Raw genomic sequence first — 15,219 nt, 5'->3', positions numbered from 1 at the left:
CAGATGCGACATCGTTTCGTTGTGTGAGACGATGCACCTTTTCAATCTGTTTTTTTTGTTTTGAATGTTTTTTTTTTATTCGACCCAAAAAAAAAAAAAATCTGTAGTGTTTTTTTCGTCCGACCATGTTTATGTTTAGTATAACTATACACACAAAAAGAAAATCCTTACGACAAACTCCTTTTTATTCCAAACTCGCCATTTTGATGTTTTCGACATAAAGTGAGCTCCCCAATGCAAACGGACAGCAGCAAGTTCAAGAGCGCCAAACGAACGACATTTCGAATAAAATGGCTCTTATTCGTATTCCAAACGAGCAGGACAGGAGAGAGACGATCTCCGATCATCTACTGAGCTGGGAGAGGGCTCTGGCTCGACGGAAGCACACGAGAGAAGCTCGCCGTCGTGCTGGAGCACGGCCATGTCCTCATCGCCCAGCGTGACCCACGCCTCAATCCCGTCCCCTCTCCTCGTCTCGATCAGGAACACCACGTTCTGATAAACCGGCAGGTTGATCCCGCTTGGGCTGAACCGCACTGGCTTGCCCCACCCGAAATCGGCCTTATAAACCCCCATGTTGAACAGGCTACTGAAGCCGAAGTGGTCCGCCCCCTCATCCCCGTACGCCTCGCTCATCTCCTCCAGGAACTCGCACACCTGAGACACCCCCTCCTCGCCGGCCAATCCCTCGAAGAACTCGACATTCAGCATTAGGAGCGACTCTCGGAGCGCGCTCGTGAGGGATTGGAGATTCCTTTCTGACTCTGGCTCGGATCTCGCCGTCATGAACCAGATCAGGTTCCCGATCACGTGCTCCAGCAGTGCTGCCGCCGAGCTCTTGTTCTTGCTCCAGAGGTTTATCATGTGGGAGAGCATGGAAGGCTGGCGTGCGCCGTTCTGGCAGGCCTCAGTGGTGGCGATGCAGCACCCCCATATGAAGGCTGAGACTGCCTCGATCCGCGTCAGGTGTGCCACCAGTGACGGTGCGCCGCTGCGGACTTGATTGCTGCAATGGCAGTGGCATCGAAGATGAAGAGCTTGGTCGTGCAGGTGCCGAATTTCAGCTGCGCCGGCCAGATCCCGAGCATGTAGTCACTCGGGACCAACTCACTCTGCGGGAACAGTGACAGAGCGATGAAACTTCAGGTGACTTCTCCAGCAGCTCCGCGTGCGGCAGCGGACCAGGCCTTCAGCAGGTCATGCAAGTCGGGCTGTCGATGATCTTGTGGGAGAGGTAGGTGCCGAGGGCAATCCCCCCGCACTCGAACACGTTCACCTGGACCATGATGACGTGAATGCCATTTCCGTCGCTGCTCGATGATTCCAACTGAGAAGGCTCGTCCGGGAGGAGCTTGCGGATGACTTTCGCATCGGACCGCACGAGGACATCGTAGAGAGAGCAGTCGACCTTGGCCTAAGCATAGTAGAAGCCGTCGTCGTTGCAGTCGATATAGAGGTCGTCCTTGATCTTGCCAGCAAACGGGTGAAATTCCGGCAGGGCCTGGGAGGGGGATCGCTTGAGGCATCGCAGGGCTTCGTCTGTGGAGAAAGCAGTTGGGCGGTCGTAGAAGAGGATCATGGGGATGTGGGCGGCGGGGACGAGCGAGTCCAGGAGGGAGAGCCCGTAAGTCCGGAGATGAGCCGGCATGGGGGAAGATGGCTTGACAAGCTCTTTGGAAATGATCTCGACCTCCATTGCTGCGAATTCTTCCGAGACTTAGCTTGACGTTTGAAGAAGGCGAAATCCGAGTTGCCCCCGTGATGAATTTAATAGGGTCGACGTTCATTTCGAAGAAGAAGATGAGCGTACTCTGCGATCAGAGTTTGCTCAGCCGATTTTGGTCTTTCTATGTTGGGTCTTCTAGGCTGAAAATAGTTGGAGTGATCCAGGTACGAGAATTCCGAAGAACTACAACATTGCTTCTTTCTCCTCTGTTCACACGATAAAAACGTGGATCCTTTAACCCGCGTTGGACTTCAAGAAGTTCGTAGATCAATTAAGCACGTAAAAAGTCATTGATCGTTAGCCTGGTTTACTTCTCAGAACAGTTGCCTTGTCCTCTGCGTAACTACTGTCAAATCTCTTCACCGTATTCTTATATATGAGAAGCCTTTACTACCACGAATCAGATGTTAACACATCCTACAAAAGCTCGAAAATAGTGGGAGCACGTCTGGATCTTCATTCACAAAGCCACGAAGCTTTCCATAAATCATATACAGGGTTCGGGGTTATCAGATGACACATCAGAGGATGCTTCACTTGATATGAGAAAAGTAGATAGATAACCGAGAATGCCGTAATTTTCATAATCTTATTGAACATACCAATAAAGACTTGCAGGTGCGCCTGTAGCACTGTTAGCACTTAGATGTATCGACATTTTAGGTTTTCTTTAAGCCTGAGACTGCTTTCTCGGTGCAAAGAAAAGCTCTCCATGGAGGAAGCAAAATCTTCACATGATCGCCCCGGAAAATAGTATGACTTCCAGCTCCTTAGAAACCTTGCAATTTGCCGTTCGGATGGGCATTAGATGTTCTCACCAGGAGGCAACTCTGCGAGCTTGGGAGAAGTTCCTAATACTCTTTCCATATCAAAACGAACCTCGATATTCCGTATGCCATAGCCCACAACCATTAGCCAGTATAGAAGCTTGGCAAGTTCTGGTGCACTTGTCTCCGACACTGTTGTCTGTAAGCACGGATTGTAAGTATAGTCATATTCATCATCAAGACAAGGGAATCGGTCTTATAAATACTTGCTATTGATCAAGATACCGGACATATGAATAAACTATATGGACAATGTTTTCAGCACATAAACAACTGAAGATTGTATCTAAGGTCAAATTATTCTCCTTGCAGACATAATTTGCTGTATAGTATGATTGGTAACATGACAGTCATTGAGAAAACCAGGCTGAATGGTGCAATGCTATATCACTGAAGGAAAAAAGGACAATCCTCGGTTTCACGGCCTGCATTACAAGATATATCAAAATGGGGGAAAAGCAAAGCTAATTATTAAACTAACCTTCATTTGACCAGGATCAGAGACGGCAAGAAGCCGCTTTATAAAGGTGTTCATGGCAAGGATAGCATCCTCACCCGCACTACTGGTCAACTCCTGCAAATTTATGAATAAAAGGTAACGATTTGAAGATGGCACTGGAACAGCCAAGGCAGGCCTATCTAAGAAGCAGTGGCACAACATAACCATAACATGTAATCATTCATGAAAGCACACAAAAATCAAGGAAGTAGGTGAAGCACTAACTAACAACCGTCAATCAAAGTAGCAAATCAGGCACCTCAGAGAAAATGAAGAAAAGTAACGGGACAAACTCACCTTAAGATTCTGTGGTTCGAGAGTTTTGAGATATTCCAACAATTCATTTTGTCCATTGGTTGTTCTACCTATTTGCTGATTCAATTCCTCAATTTCTGCTTCAAGTAACTCAATGTATTTCACAGCATCAATTTTCTCAGGGCCAGACACATTATTCCACCTGATCACTTCGCCTGACACCTTTTTTTCTGTACCCGGTGCATAATCCGGAGCATCCTGAAATGCGATTAACTCATTTAGCAAAGAAATGGAACTGGCAATACCAACCAATCCCACAACTATGTCAAGTTTCCGATGTTGCAAGATCAAGCTGCTTATGCAAAAATGAGAACGAGACCCCAAATATCACCAGCTCACATATTTCTTTCAGGCTCCATTGGACCATTCCCAGCACAATTTTGCTGGTATTCAAGCTCGCCTTAGAGCAGATGCTATCTATAAGAGTACCCATGATACATACATATAATCACTTAAGAAAAATCGCAAACACTGCTATATCCACAGAATACTCAAAAAGTCAAATCTATGGCTAAATATGGGATTCCAACATGATCAGCCACTGTAGGATTTTGTTCATGCTAGAGCATGCCTTAAAGCAGATGCTATAGATATCATTAGTTATCGGAAGCAAAGGTATATCTGCGTAATGTTCAAATCTATGGCTACATATGAATTCCAATATGATCAGCCACTGTGTGAAGCTGAGATCTTTATAATACGCCTTCATTTAACAGGAATGAGGTCAAACACACCATTAAATACTTCTCCAGAAAGAAAGCATCGCAAGGATATCATGCACATAGAGTTAGCTTGACAGTATGAACTAGCTATAAGAGTACAATATTTGGCCAGTATAAGTTGATATCTAGTTCCTTTATCCTATTTCGATCCCTTCAGTGGGCATCATTATTATCAACATAGTAGACATGCTTTGGAATCAGAAGTAACTACTTTACAATGGACAAACTTCACTTTTCTTCTCTTATTTTTTTCACTTAGTGAAAAATAAAATGAACCAACTATTTTACCCACAGAGCAATACTTAGCATACAAACACAACTAAACTCAAGGACTACACATTGACCGACAAAAGCAGAGATTTGCCTCAGCATGTTATCTGTCTTATATCTTCGCTAAACACGACATGGTAAACTCTAATGGGCTACTGCTTAAGTAAAGCAAACCACAAGCAAGCATTTGGACTCCTCACATATGTTCCTGAAGCTAAGCTCGTGTTATCGTCCTATACATTCAAAGCTATTATTGCTGCTTTTATGCTCAAATAGCAGGAGCAGTGAATCATCAAAAACATCCTTGACAACTGGCAATTTGATAAGTTCTGGCAGTCCAATTTAAAAAAAGAGAAAGATTACCTTTTTATCTGGCTTTTCGTGGAGAGCAACCTGATCCAAGCTCTGTTGTAGTTCTAGGCGGTATTGTACATTCCGAAACATGTATCCAGTCATCAGAACACTATACATGAGCTGAGCAAGATTTTCAGCAACCTGAGAGAGAAAACCAAAAATAAGATACCACTAGGGGGTAGCATATCAACAATTATATCCTGTTAAGTTCCTCAGAATCACTCACAGTAGTCACAGTCACCGCAAAAAATTGGGGAGGTAGTGTGCCAATCATATTTGTGACAGTTTGTCTCATAGCATCGACTACCTAAGAACAGAACCATACAAATAGAGCAATTAAACAACTAGCCTATTCTTTCACTTTTTTCTGTCCTAAGACAAAAATAAATACAAGTCGAAATACAGGAGAATAGTCAAACCTGCTGCGGAGCTTTTTTGACAAACAGCTCCATGAATTCTGGTTGCACATTCTTGACATACTCCAGAAGAAGATCTTTCCTGCTTTTTGACTTCACATAAGGAAGATGTGTCAGACATCGTATGACTATACATTCACGGGTTTAGACAACTCTTCCTGACTGCACAGCTAAAAACAACTTTTGTGATGACATAACTACAGGAGACCCATGAAATGTGACTATAGAAGAGGAGGGCAAGCATAACACCAACACCTCAATGGAATATTGTTGAGACTAAGCTACGAAAATTGAAATAGAGATAGGCCCTACAGCCACTTATCAGCTTGAAACCTTCGAATATTTTCACTTTCGATTTGGTTGTATATGGAGATCAGAAGGTCGATGGATACTGGACATATATACAATAAAGCAACCATTGTTCGCAATGTTGCTATAGTCAGCACAACCTGCAAATCATCAAATTTCCGCGATGTTCACAAATTGAGTCCTAACCAACCTGCTAACTGCCAAGTGGGTTTAGGTTCACGATTATCCGGGAACCACGGGCTCCAACATCCCCTTCTCGATTAACTTTTTCTTCCTCATATGTCAAACTTGCACCAAGTTTGCCGGGATTAAAACCCCGAACATGTCCTATTCCATGCACCTCCAAAGTCCAAACCCGTGCCACGCCACTAGGCCGAGTGCCTGGTGGTACGCCCGACAAATTGTATCACCATTCGGCTTGCCAAAAATGCAGATGAAAAAGACAGTACTTCACGGCGACAGGCGGGTTTCTAGATTGGAATCAAATCTAGCATCCGAATGTACCTATCTTAAGAAGCAAATCCGTAATTCCCCACCAATTACTGTGAGCAGTTGAACAATCGGTCGAATAACTACAACCGATGCTAACCAGCAGAGTCCCAATATCGACACTCGCAATTCACAGCTAATCAAACACTACCCAATGAGTCGGGCATAAGGATGAGAGAGAGTGGGGGGAGGGGAAGTGTACCAGAGTGCCGTTAGGTGCTTTAGAGTCGCCATTGGTGCCATTAGAGTTGTCGCCCTTGGAAGAATCGTAAGCGGCAATTCTCAAAGAAGGTCTCCTTCGGTTGCCACTGCAACCATTTCGCTCCTTCCTAGCAGTGCTAATCGGAGCGAAGGAAAGAGGCTCGTATGCAAAAGAAGTAGAAGAAGCAGAAGAAGATGATGATGATGATGACAATGACGACATAGAGGATGATACGTGGGAGAAAAGTACGAAGGAGGGTTTTGCAGCCAAAGAAGTCATTTTCACCAAGAAACCAAAATATGTTGCAGAAACGAAAAGGGAAGCCGCTGCAATTTCCGGAATTGAACTAAAAGATCAGCTCCAAGGTCGCCATTGCCGAGTGGTGAGAGAGGCTTGCGGTGACTTTTTCAGAGGGCTGGAGAGAGAGAGAGAGAGTGGGCAGGGTGCGGTTCCTGGCTTCTGTTGCGGTCGCTGGAAAATGTAGGTTGGTGCGTAGGAGATCAAAACGACGAAGCTCGGTACACCGTTCGTTAGGGGCGACCGCGGGTTCGGACGGCTGTGATTGCAGCAAGGACTTGACGGATTCGGAGCGGAGCTTGGGGCCTCCGCTAATCTCCGTTCATCATCTTTGTCTGATTACCGATTGACTTGACACGACGACGTGCAGCAGGTTCATCGGTTGCGGGATCGGTTTCCGGGCGCCGTGATTTCCGATTTCGAAAAATTGAAATCGGGACAAAAGAAACCAAAATTTTAAAAAAATTAAACATCGTGTTAAAGACCATAGTTTGATGTTCTAAACGTGTGAAAATGTTATTTTAATGTCATGTATATACAAACTGACCACAAGTAAAATCGTTTTATCATATTCACACACATTTGCAGCAAATAAAATCCGTTTATCAGATTTGGGACACCTTTACCATGAACATGAAGAGAAAAACATATCTATAGCACAAGACCTGTCTTACTGGGAAGTACCGAAGATAAGAGGTGTTGATGTTTAATAGGTAAATTTTTTTAAAAAAAAGAAGATAATAAATAAGTCTACACTGTTTTGATTCATCTAATGTTATTCATGAACACAGTTTAACAGTTGACGAGAAAATCTTATGATATGTTTGGAATATGTTATGATTTTACCACATCAATGATACATATATTATATTTTAAGTTCAATACCGTGAAGAGAACATTAACCGCGTGCCATGCATTTCAAAATTAGTGAACATATTAAGACACCAACTCCCAATTCATGGGTATGTTCTTGCCTTGCAATGGAAACCTGATCGCTTCGATCCGACTCTTGAGTAGAAGCTAGACCCGATGCTCCCTCGTGCTGTGCAGAGCACGAGAACAATTTTGACCCCGCCATTAAGCAAACTTGAATTTATTTCAATCCTATGCATTTTCTTGTACAAAGGATAATTAGAAAAATTAAGGGTCTGTTTGATAACGGCTCTATTCTAAAAAAGTGATTCTAATTAGAATCAATTTTTTTATTTTGTTGCCTAAATGAGTTTTAGAGAATCAAAATGCGTTTGGTAACCGCATAAAATTTTTATGCCCGAAACGCAAACGCGTTTAGTAACTGCACAAATTTTATGTTATGGGAAATCATTTTTCTTCTTTATTTGTCATTTTAATAAAATAATTACATAATCACATTTGATGACTTTCCTCAAACCCCACAATTGCGATTCTCTTGCACCATGACATCTTTTTGGTCAAAATAGGGATGCTTTAGATTTGTTCATTGGAAGGATAATACGTTAAAATTATTATTTTCCCATACTTCTTTTGAGGCTATGCATATGCCAAGGATGAAAGAGGTGACTTTGATTATCTTTTGTTACTCAGAATAAATAAAATCCACCTCTGCCATATAGATGGCTCAGTTTTACCCTTGTGTACCATGCGAATGGTCACCGATGTAGCATGATACTCCAATAACAAATCAGACAAGGCTTAGGAAAAATCGAGAGGTAAAATCGCCAAAAAAAGATTGGCCAATTGAATGGACACATTTCCTACTTTTTGAGATTTTTTTTTGAAATTTTTGGGATTTTTTGGAATAATTTGTCCATGAGGGGCAAAATCGTCATTTGAAAGAAATCGAAAGGTAAAATCGTCAAAAATAGGATTGCCCAATTGAAATGACACTTCTCCTAGTTTTTGAGATTTTTTTGGAATTTTTGAAATTTCTTCTGATTTTTTCTAATTTTTTAAATATATTTTTTATGAATTTTTCATTTTTTGGATTTTTTAATATTTTTTTTATTTTTTTGTCCGAAATTTTCATTAAAAAAAATTATCCGGACCGAGTCGGGCTGACTTGGCCCACGCCTCGCGAGCCCTCGATAAAAGTGAAAGAAGACTATCGTTACCTTTTTAATTCTCAAAAGTGTTTTTTTTTTTTAAAAAATTTTTTTTTTTTTGTTTCTTATTTTTGGTCCAAAAGTGTTCTCGAGAACAGAATCAAAATCAAAATTATTTACATCACCAAACATGTTTCTGATTGTTTTTTGTTCCGAAGAACAGAAACATTACCAAACAAGCTCTAAGTGTCCAATGAGAACTGTTTTGGGAAAAGGAAATGCCAGCAGAATTTTGTATGATGGTGAATTAGTAAGTAAAAATTTGGACCATTTAGATCATGCAACTCAGACAGTGGACGTTGATCCAGACACTTTTTTATGCACTTAAAATACAATTTTATAAGAAGTGTAAGACAAGAAATACAACAGTTTTCACCAACAGTCAAAACACGAAAAATTCAATTTGTATCGGAAAGCCAAAAGCTGTCGGATAGGATGCAGATGGCTAGTTTACATGGGTGAGCTGAGGTCTGGGGAAAGAGATGTTAAAAACAATCACAAAGGAGCTGATCTAAGTTGGAGGTTTAAGAGGAATCAACTATGGAAAGAATGAATTAATCAAACAATATTCACATAACTAATGCTACATGAGGAGTTCGGACGAATACAATTGGACTCGAACAATAGAAAAGAACAATGCTGATGACTTAGATCCTCCTCCATTATCACAAAGGGGCTGCTGGTGGATCCTGAGAATCGTCAGGAGGGGGTGAAGCAGCTGAGCCAAAGTCGAAATTCGGGTAAACACCAGGCGGTCTGTCACGGGGATTGATTGAGAGCAACTGGGTTGAATCGCCAACTACATCTGCCCACCCGTAGTGAGGTTCAGCCCTTCCACAATATTTCCAGACAATTTGGCAACCAAGTCAGAATACCAATCTAATCTAGTCTCCAGATTAAATTGTTTGGTTATCCTCAATTAAATAAATCATACTGAGTGAGCAAGTTCATACTCATAGTAAGTTTCCTCGTCGACAACAATATCCCAGCTTTCACCGGTCGTGCTCTTCCCATACTTGTGCACCTTGCTGATACAAAAACAGGAGGAGAATGTAAGTTGTAGACCTGGAATACACTGAGAAAAGCAAGGAATTTCTGAAATAGTGATCTCTCAGGAATAGAGATCAATCATTTTAAAGATTACAAGTTGGGAGGTAAGTACTGAAAGTTCCATACCCATTTCCAAAGTGTTCCTCCCCCCATGTCCTCGACCATCCTGCACAAGAGGGGAAACTTTTGCCCAGATTAGACCTCATGCATTAGACTATTGATGAATCTAAGTAACCTATGGCATCTGATAATATATTAGAGGCGGAAACTAATGAACTTCCCATCACCGACGTCTTCACTATTACCATACTATAGTGCTTAACAGAGTATTCAACAAGTTAACTCCAGCAACATATTCCTAGCTCATAACCAGAAGACCCTCTAAAACTTGAGCAGAGTATGATTAAGAATAGTGGAAGATGGGAATACTCGCTCAGGTTGCTGAATCCATTTTCGTTTGTGGAAACACCAGCCCTGTTTAAACATAAGCTATATCCTGTCACGAAGTTGAATATACAAGTTTTAGCATTGATATGTTCTTTCTGACTATTGCTGTTCAGAAAACCATAGATTATCGCACCTCTTGTGCAACAAGGACATCTTGGTTACAGTTGCATGTTTTACCCCCTCAAACATGTCCACCAGAGGCAGAAACTGTACCAGTTGATGTGGCTGCTCACACATGTAACCTGTAGCTAAATCAAAGAACTACTCTAGGGTTGAGATCAAGGACTGACGTAGAACTAAATGTGCTGTTGGTTAGTTTCAGTTTTCAGAATAAAGTAGTAAATGTAAAACGACACAGACCCTGCATTTCACCCAACAGCTGATGCAGATTAGATTACTTATTTAGAATAAAACAAAGAGAGAATCATTCTGCAATTTCAACTGTGATACCACCATAGCATGTGGATTGTAGACACTAAGAATTAACTTAAATTTATGAGCAAAGATGTTCCTATAATTATTTCGAGAAAAGGGAATGGTGAGGAAGAAACAACTAGACATACGTTCGCCGGTTGGAGATACATGCCATGTCTCCCCTTGACGTGAACCTATGCCAGCAAAGAACTTCTCTTCCCACTTGTCTCCCCATTTGGTCCCAAGCTCTGTCTCCGCCCATTTATCTGTCCTGAGAAGATGATTCCACAAGAAAGTTGATAATAATAAAGTTACAATGGTTTCAGAAGAATTGATCCTTCATTTGACCCTTTACATGGAGTTCTAAACGAAGGTATATGAACTGTGTAAATCAGTCCCTATGTGGCATGGCATTGACAAAGTAGAAAAACAAAACAACCTTCTGTGTGCTAGAAAACCTGTCAGGGTGATGTTAATAACATTTTTACTAGAGACAGCAATCAGGCTGCTATTACTGCCATTTAAGATACTCATCAACTCACAACATACTTTCAGCTCAAAGTCCAGCAACTTTCTTTTGCTTCAAACAGAGCAGAAAATGAATTCTTCCTATTTCTCAAAACAGTCGGAAATATGAGACTCAAATTCAGAATCTCAAATAGAAAAGGTAAGATAGAAACTAAAATTGAGTACTAGAGAATACCATTTTAGGACAGATCCTCGTCCGTCATAATGCTCTCCCCACTTTTCCCACCACGACTGTTCATTGAGTCTACCATACTTATGTGCCCCTTTCTCAGTCCACCCTTTGGCATCATACTTCTCCCACCTAGATTCATAATGATCCATCAATCATATGAATGCAGGATGCCAACATCCCCTGTGCGTACAAAATATGAATAAAATAGCATTCTCATACCACAATATTTACTTACCATTTCTCATACCAACCAGCATTCTCAGTGCCTGATTTTGCTTGTTTCTGTGCACTCCTCTCTATCCTCGCTAGGTTGCTGCAGTTTCAAATGGTACCACTTAGTTACCAAATTGGAATACAACACCAAATTCAGATCATGCAAATCAAGAGACAGATCTCTTGAGAGCAACAGAGAAAAGAAAAACTCGAGTGGAGTACCTCCATTCATCTTGATGCAAAACTTCATTCCATGTTTCCCACCATGAATCCCCTTCTGCATTTTTTCCAGATTTCTCTACTCCTATGGCATGAACAGCATGATGAGCAAGTTTTAGGCCACAAAAAAAAAATTAATAATCAAGACTAAGTAACTGAATGGAGTTAGCCTGCACCAACATCTTTTCTTTTGTATAACCATCCATAGTATCATTAATTAGATGTAGCAAAAACGGAAGAAATCTGAGTACTGCATTCCTATAAAAAAGCTACGTATGTTAATATACTTAATACAAAAAAAATTTCAACAGGTTCAGCAAACAAGTGATCCTCCATATACACATGCACAATATACATATATACACATATAGACAAGAAGTCCAGTAACCTAACAATAAATACACTGAATAGCAGGAAATCAAGGATGTTCAAGATGGATTTCAAAGCTGAGTGTCACAGTTAAGAGCGACCTATTTTACTGTAGTTTGGTATTGGACAATTGCCTTTTGACTAATTTTTTGGTTCATTGAAAACAACCAAAATGAAAAACCATGGGATTCGTAGTTGAAGATGACGCTATGCAGCTTGATTGAGATGGTGGAAGTGTAAGCTTCCTCATTTACTAGCCTATGATCAGCACTTGAGAATTTGTGAATGAGATAAGATATTAACCAAAACTATCTTCGTTATCAGTGAGGTGCTACTAGGTAATGAATAATCACCATGCAGAACTTCATGGACAACAGTTGAAGAGAATTCTCCGGTGCTTGATCACTGGATAAGATGGCTAAAATAATAAATCTGTCATTTAGTTTGATACTTGAAGCCAAAAGAAGTTTAAAGAACAATGCCATTGACCAGCTTCGAAGATTCATTGTTAATATATTTTATGATGAGAAAGGTAGCGGTCATGAGCAATTGCTAGAATTCTGAAATGTAAGCATGAATAGCACGGTTAAAGTACATGCATGCAATATTTGAGAATGTCAGGAATGTACCTAGTTCTTTGTAACCACTCCAGTCACTTTTCTCCCACCACTGTCAGGAGATCAATAATCAGTAAATCAAATATAAAGCATCCACCCAGGATGATGTTCAGTAAGTTATGAAAACAACACAAGCGCAGAAAGTGAAAATCATCATTAGAATCAGTGAACATTGAGAAGCGATTCCTCCCACCAAATATGTTCTTAAAAGCAATCTAGTTGAGTGCATTAAGCTCCACATATACACAATGCATACATACATACATGGAGAACTGGACATGGACAATGTTATTATATGGATATACAAGGGACATGTTTTTGTACAAGGGACGGCATTTAACAAGGCCTCTGACTATTAGTTAAAGCTAAAGAATTTCCCTGACAATCATCTCATTGTTTCCATGGATTGACTTAGAAATTTGTTGATCTCTCCTTTCACAAAATAAAAAACCTAAAACAAAACATAACTTCTCTATGTATGATAAAAGCTAATCTAACGTCTAAATTGGTCATTGTCCCTACTCTATACCTAAACTCCATATATCCAGAGAGATGCAGTGGAGATAAAACTAGCAACTCTTTAGCTTTAGGAAGATTACCTCTAGTGTTGGTAACAAGAAAAAATGAGGACACAACAAAGATTGAACATAACTGTTTAAAATAGTGTTATGCATAATGACAACTTTTCATGGAGTTGATTTAATCCCTAAGAGCAATATATATGTGTCATCAGACGACTTTATACCATTTCTTTCCATTCTGAAGAACCATCATGAGATCGACCACCCATCCTTGTCCATCTACATCTGTATCCATTATCGCCCAAGTCTTCCCCGCTCTCTCTGTACCAAGTACTGCCGTCTTCATTAGTGCCAGTCTCATTAACGTTTTCATTTAACAAGTTGATGCCCCAGTCCTTCTCATTTGCAATACCGGTGTCTACAGTGAAGGAATCAACCAGGAGATGCATGATCAGACATCTGGTTCTAGATGCTAATTTATCTCATAAATCCAGAATTAATAAAGCAGTAACTATTCCATTGTTATTGACTTATGGCCATGCATATTACTGTTCAGGATACACTAAAAAATGGTGCTGATATTTTACATTACCTCTTTTCGGCGGTGTATCATGGGACTGTGGACCAGAGTTTCTGGGGGTACATCGTGGATAAAACTTTTCTTGCTTAGAAACAAAATGAGACCTGTAGAATGAAACAGTTCGATATCAGTGAGATTTTTGCTAGCTAATCATCACTGTTATTTCCATTGAAGAGCCCAAGGAGGAACAACTCAATGCCACAATTTGGACCGTTCGAATAATGCGAGGGGTAAAGAAAAGTATTAAAAGTATGCTCATCTTGTTCTTATAGGACAATAACTAGTTTGATTATGTAATAAGCTCCTTCTGGATAAATTCACAGATGCTTACATTCCGATGGGATGAAACAAGAGCACGGAAGTCGCGTCCACCAATTGGATAACCTTAGGACATGTGGACATTACTATTCTCTCTTTTCACAGGTGAAACAAAATATTTCGAGGCTTTCCACCATTTTCGAAACTTAAATGCTCAAACTCCTAAGGCTGCACAGAAACTCTTGATTTTCAAACTGCCAGCCATTTCATTCCCTTGCTTACGATGAAGTTAAGAACAGAAAACAGAAAGGAAAGGTTCACTTCAGAAGTTTCTCAAGTCTAAGTAGTGTGAGATAACTTGGCAGGGGAGAAGAACATAACTTTCACCAGTTTTCGGAGTATGACATCATAGAAATGAAAAACATTCTTGTTTTATGCACATTGGAGAACACATGCAGACTGTGGATGACATGTTTGTCCTAAACAATTGGAACCTTCGAATTAGTATCTGCAGCTTGGGTCACCTAAAAGTTAATTGCAATCCACACGTTCTCATATTCTAAAACCTCAAAATCCCGAGCATGCCAAATTATGACTTAAGAAATACAGGTCGCAGTGATCAACAGAAATCTAAAACGATTCATTCACGGAGAGCAACGTACTGCGGAGAAGCGAAGGGCATTGCGGGCGTGGGGGCGATCTTCTTCGACTCGAACCGCCAATCGTCGCTCTTCTCCGCGCCCTTCCCGGCCGTCCTCCGAGCCGGAACCACCGAGTCGGAGCAGCAGCACCCGATCCGACTCGCTCCGACCGGATCCCCCAGTCCCTCCACGCGAACAGCTCTCCTCCGCGCCCGCTTCCCCAGCTCCAGCTTGCCGCTCCGGGCGAGCGGAAACTCGAGCCTGAAGTCGAGCTGAGTCGCAAATCCCCTGGAACTCGCCGCCATTGCCCGCGCTTCACCAAAATGCCATGGGCAGAAGGAGGAGAAGGAGGAGGAGGAGGAAGCCCTAGCAGTGGGGAGAAACCGGGAAAGCTCGAGGACTCAGGGGACCGTTGGGTAGAGAGCCGTATTAAACGGGACAGAGAGCTCGTGTTGGAAGTCCCGAAAGAAGGAGAAGACCTATGTTGGGTTCGGGTCAATGAGGACGAAGCGAAGCAAAAGCTCTGATAATTTGATTTAATGAGCCAGTGGGAAAGCGAGAGCGAATCGTGGACGCATCTCTGCGCTGTCCGTCTTCTTCTTGCTTCGGAGGGAAAGATCAGATCGGCCGGTTGATTGGGGGGGTTGCTCTCTGCTTTCTTTTCTCCGAGGGAGCCTGGAGAC

At 41.5% G+C, this 15,219-nt stretch overlaps 3 protein-coding genes across 7 annotated transcripts; all 3 read right to left on the bottom strand.

Moving 5' to 3' along the window:
* Positions 1-245: 245 nt before the first annotated feature.
* Positions 246-1,696, bottom strand: LOC115735905 (stemmadenine O-acetyltransferase-like). Its single transcript, XM_030667347.2, has 3 exons — positions 1,502-1,696; positions 1,204-1,414; positions 246-1,064 (listed from the first exon to the last, which is right to left on the bottom strand). Exons 1-3 carry the CDS (start codon positions 1,694-1,696, stop codon positions 298-300), a joined length of 1,173 nt encoding a protein of 390 aa, XP_030523207.2. The 3' UTR covers positions 246-297.
* Positions 1,697-2,008: 312 nt separating this feature from the next.
* Positions 2,009-6,781, bottom strand: LOC115735199. Of its 2 annotated transcripts, XR_007197573.1 has the most exons (8): positions 6,130-6,781; positions 5,133-5,222; positions 4,940-5,020; positions 4,723-4,854; positions 3,350-3,565; positions 3,035-3,127; positions 2,329-2,692; positions 2,009-2,257 (listed from the first exon to the last, which is right to left on the bottom strand). XR_007197573.1 is itself a non-coding variant. In XM_030666325.2 (7 exons), the coding sequence occupies exons 1-7, from the start codon at positions 6,406-6,408 to the stop codon at positions 2,531-2,533; spliced, it is 1,053 nt and encodes a 350-aa protein (XP_030522185.1). In that variant the 5' UTR covers positions 6,409-6,781; the 3' UTR covers positions 2,241-2,530. The 2 variants fall into 2 exon arrangements, 1 of the variants encoding a protein (XP_030522185.1); XM_030666325.2 differs by having other exon boundaries at positions 2,241-2,692.
* Positions 6,782-8,893: 2,112 nt separating this feature from the next.
* On the bottom strand, positions 8,894-15,219 carry LOC115735152. Of its 4 annotated transcripts, XR_007197391.1 has the most exons (12): positions 14,558-15,219; positions 13,650-13,741; positions 13,282-13,475; positions 12,549-12,588; positions 11,554-11,635; positions 11,354-11,431; positions 11,122-11,247; positions 10,568-10,689; positions 10,138-10,229; positions 9,987-10,053; positions 9,684-9,723; positions 9,455-9,535 (listed from the first exon to the last, which is right to left on the bottom strand). XR_007197391.1 is itself a non-coding variant. In XM_030666267.2 (11 exons), the coding sequence occupies exons 1-11, from the start codon at positions 14,839-14,841 to the stop codon at positions 9,173-9,175; spliced, it is 1,299 nt and encodes a 432-aa protein (XP_030522127.2). In that variant the 5' UTR covers positions 14,842-15,219; the 3' UTR covers positions 8,894-9,172. The 4 variants fall into 4 exon arrangements, 2 of the variants coding, with proteins under 2 accessions (XP_030522127.2, XP_048130020.1); XM_030666267.2 differs by lacking the exons at positions 9,987-10,053; positions 10,138-10,229 and adding an exon at positions 8,894-9,338 and having other exon boundaries at positions 9,461-9,535; XR_007197392.1 differs by lacking the exons at positions 9,455-9,535; positions 9,684-9,723 and having other exon boundaries at positions 9,981-10,053; positions 10,136-10,229.

Source organism: Rhodamnia argentea, chromosome 2, assembly GCF_020921035.1.
Source record: "Rhodamnia argentea isolate NSW1041297 chromosome 2, ASM2092103v1, whole genome shotgun sequence".
Taxonomy (NCBI): domain Eukaryota; kingdom Viridiplantae; phylum Streptophyta; class Magnoliopsida; order Myrtales; family Myrtaceae; genus Rhodamnia; species Rhodamnia argentea.
This window is presented reverse-complemented; position numbering and strand designations above follow the sequence as displayed.

Excerpts from the sequence above, each read along its gene's own strand:
- LOC115735905 (XM_030667347.2), bottom strand. The coding sequence starts at position 1,696 with ATGGAGGTCGAGATCATTTCCAAAGAGCTTGTCAAGCCATCTTCCCCC. Across the intron at positions 1,415-1,501 it reads TCAAGCGATCCCCCTCCCAG|GCCAAGGTCGACTGCTCTCT; the intron begins GCCCTGCCGGAA and ends TACTATGCTTAG. Across the intron at positions 1,065-1,203 it reads GATCATCGACAGCCCGACTT|CTGAAATTCGGCACCTGCAC; the intron begins GCATGACCTGCT and ends TGGCCGGCGCAG.
- LOC115735199 (XM_030666325.2), bottom strand. The coding sequence starts at position 6,408 with ATGACTTCTTTGGCTGCAAAACCCTCCTTCGTACTTTTCTCCCACGTA. Across the intron at positions 5,021-5,132 it reads TCAAAAAAGCTCCGCAGCAG|GTAGTCGATGCTATGAGACA; the intron begins GTTTGACTATTC and ends TTCTGTTCTTAG. Across the intron at positions 2,693-3,034 it reads CTGATCCTGGTCAAATGAAG|ACAACAGTGTCGGAGACAAG; the intron begins GTTAGTTTAATA and ends CCGTGCTTACAG.
- LOC115735152 (XM_030666267.2), bottom strand. The coding sequence starts at position 14,841 with ATGGCGGCGAGTTCCAGGGGATTTGCGACTCAGCTCGACTTCAGGCTC. Across the intron at positions 13,476-13,649 it reads TGATACACCGCCGAAAAGAG|ACACCGGTATTGCAAATGAG; the intron begins GTAATGTAAAAT and ends CCTTCACTGTAG. Across the intron at positions 9,724-10,567 it reads TGTATCTCCAACCGGCGAAC|GATGGTCGAGGACATGGGGG; the intron begins GTATGTCTAGTT and ends CCTCTTGTGCAG.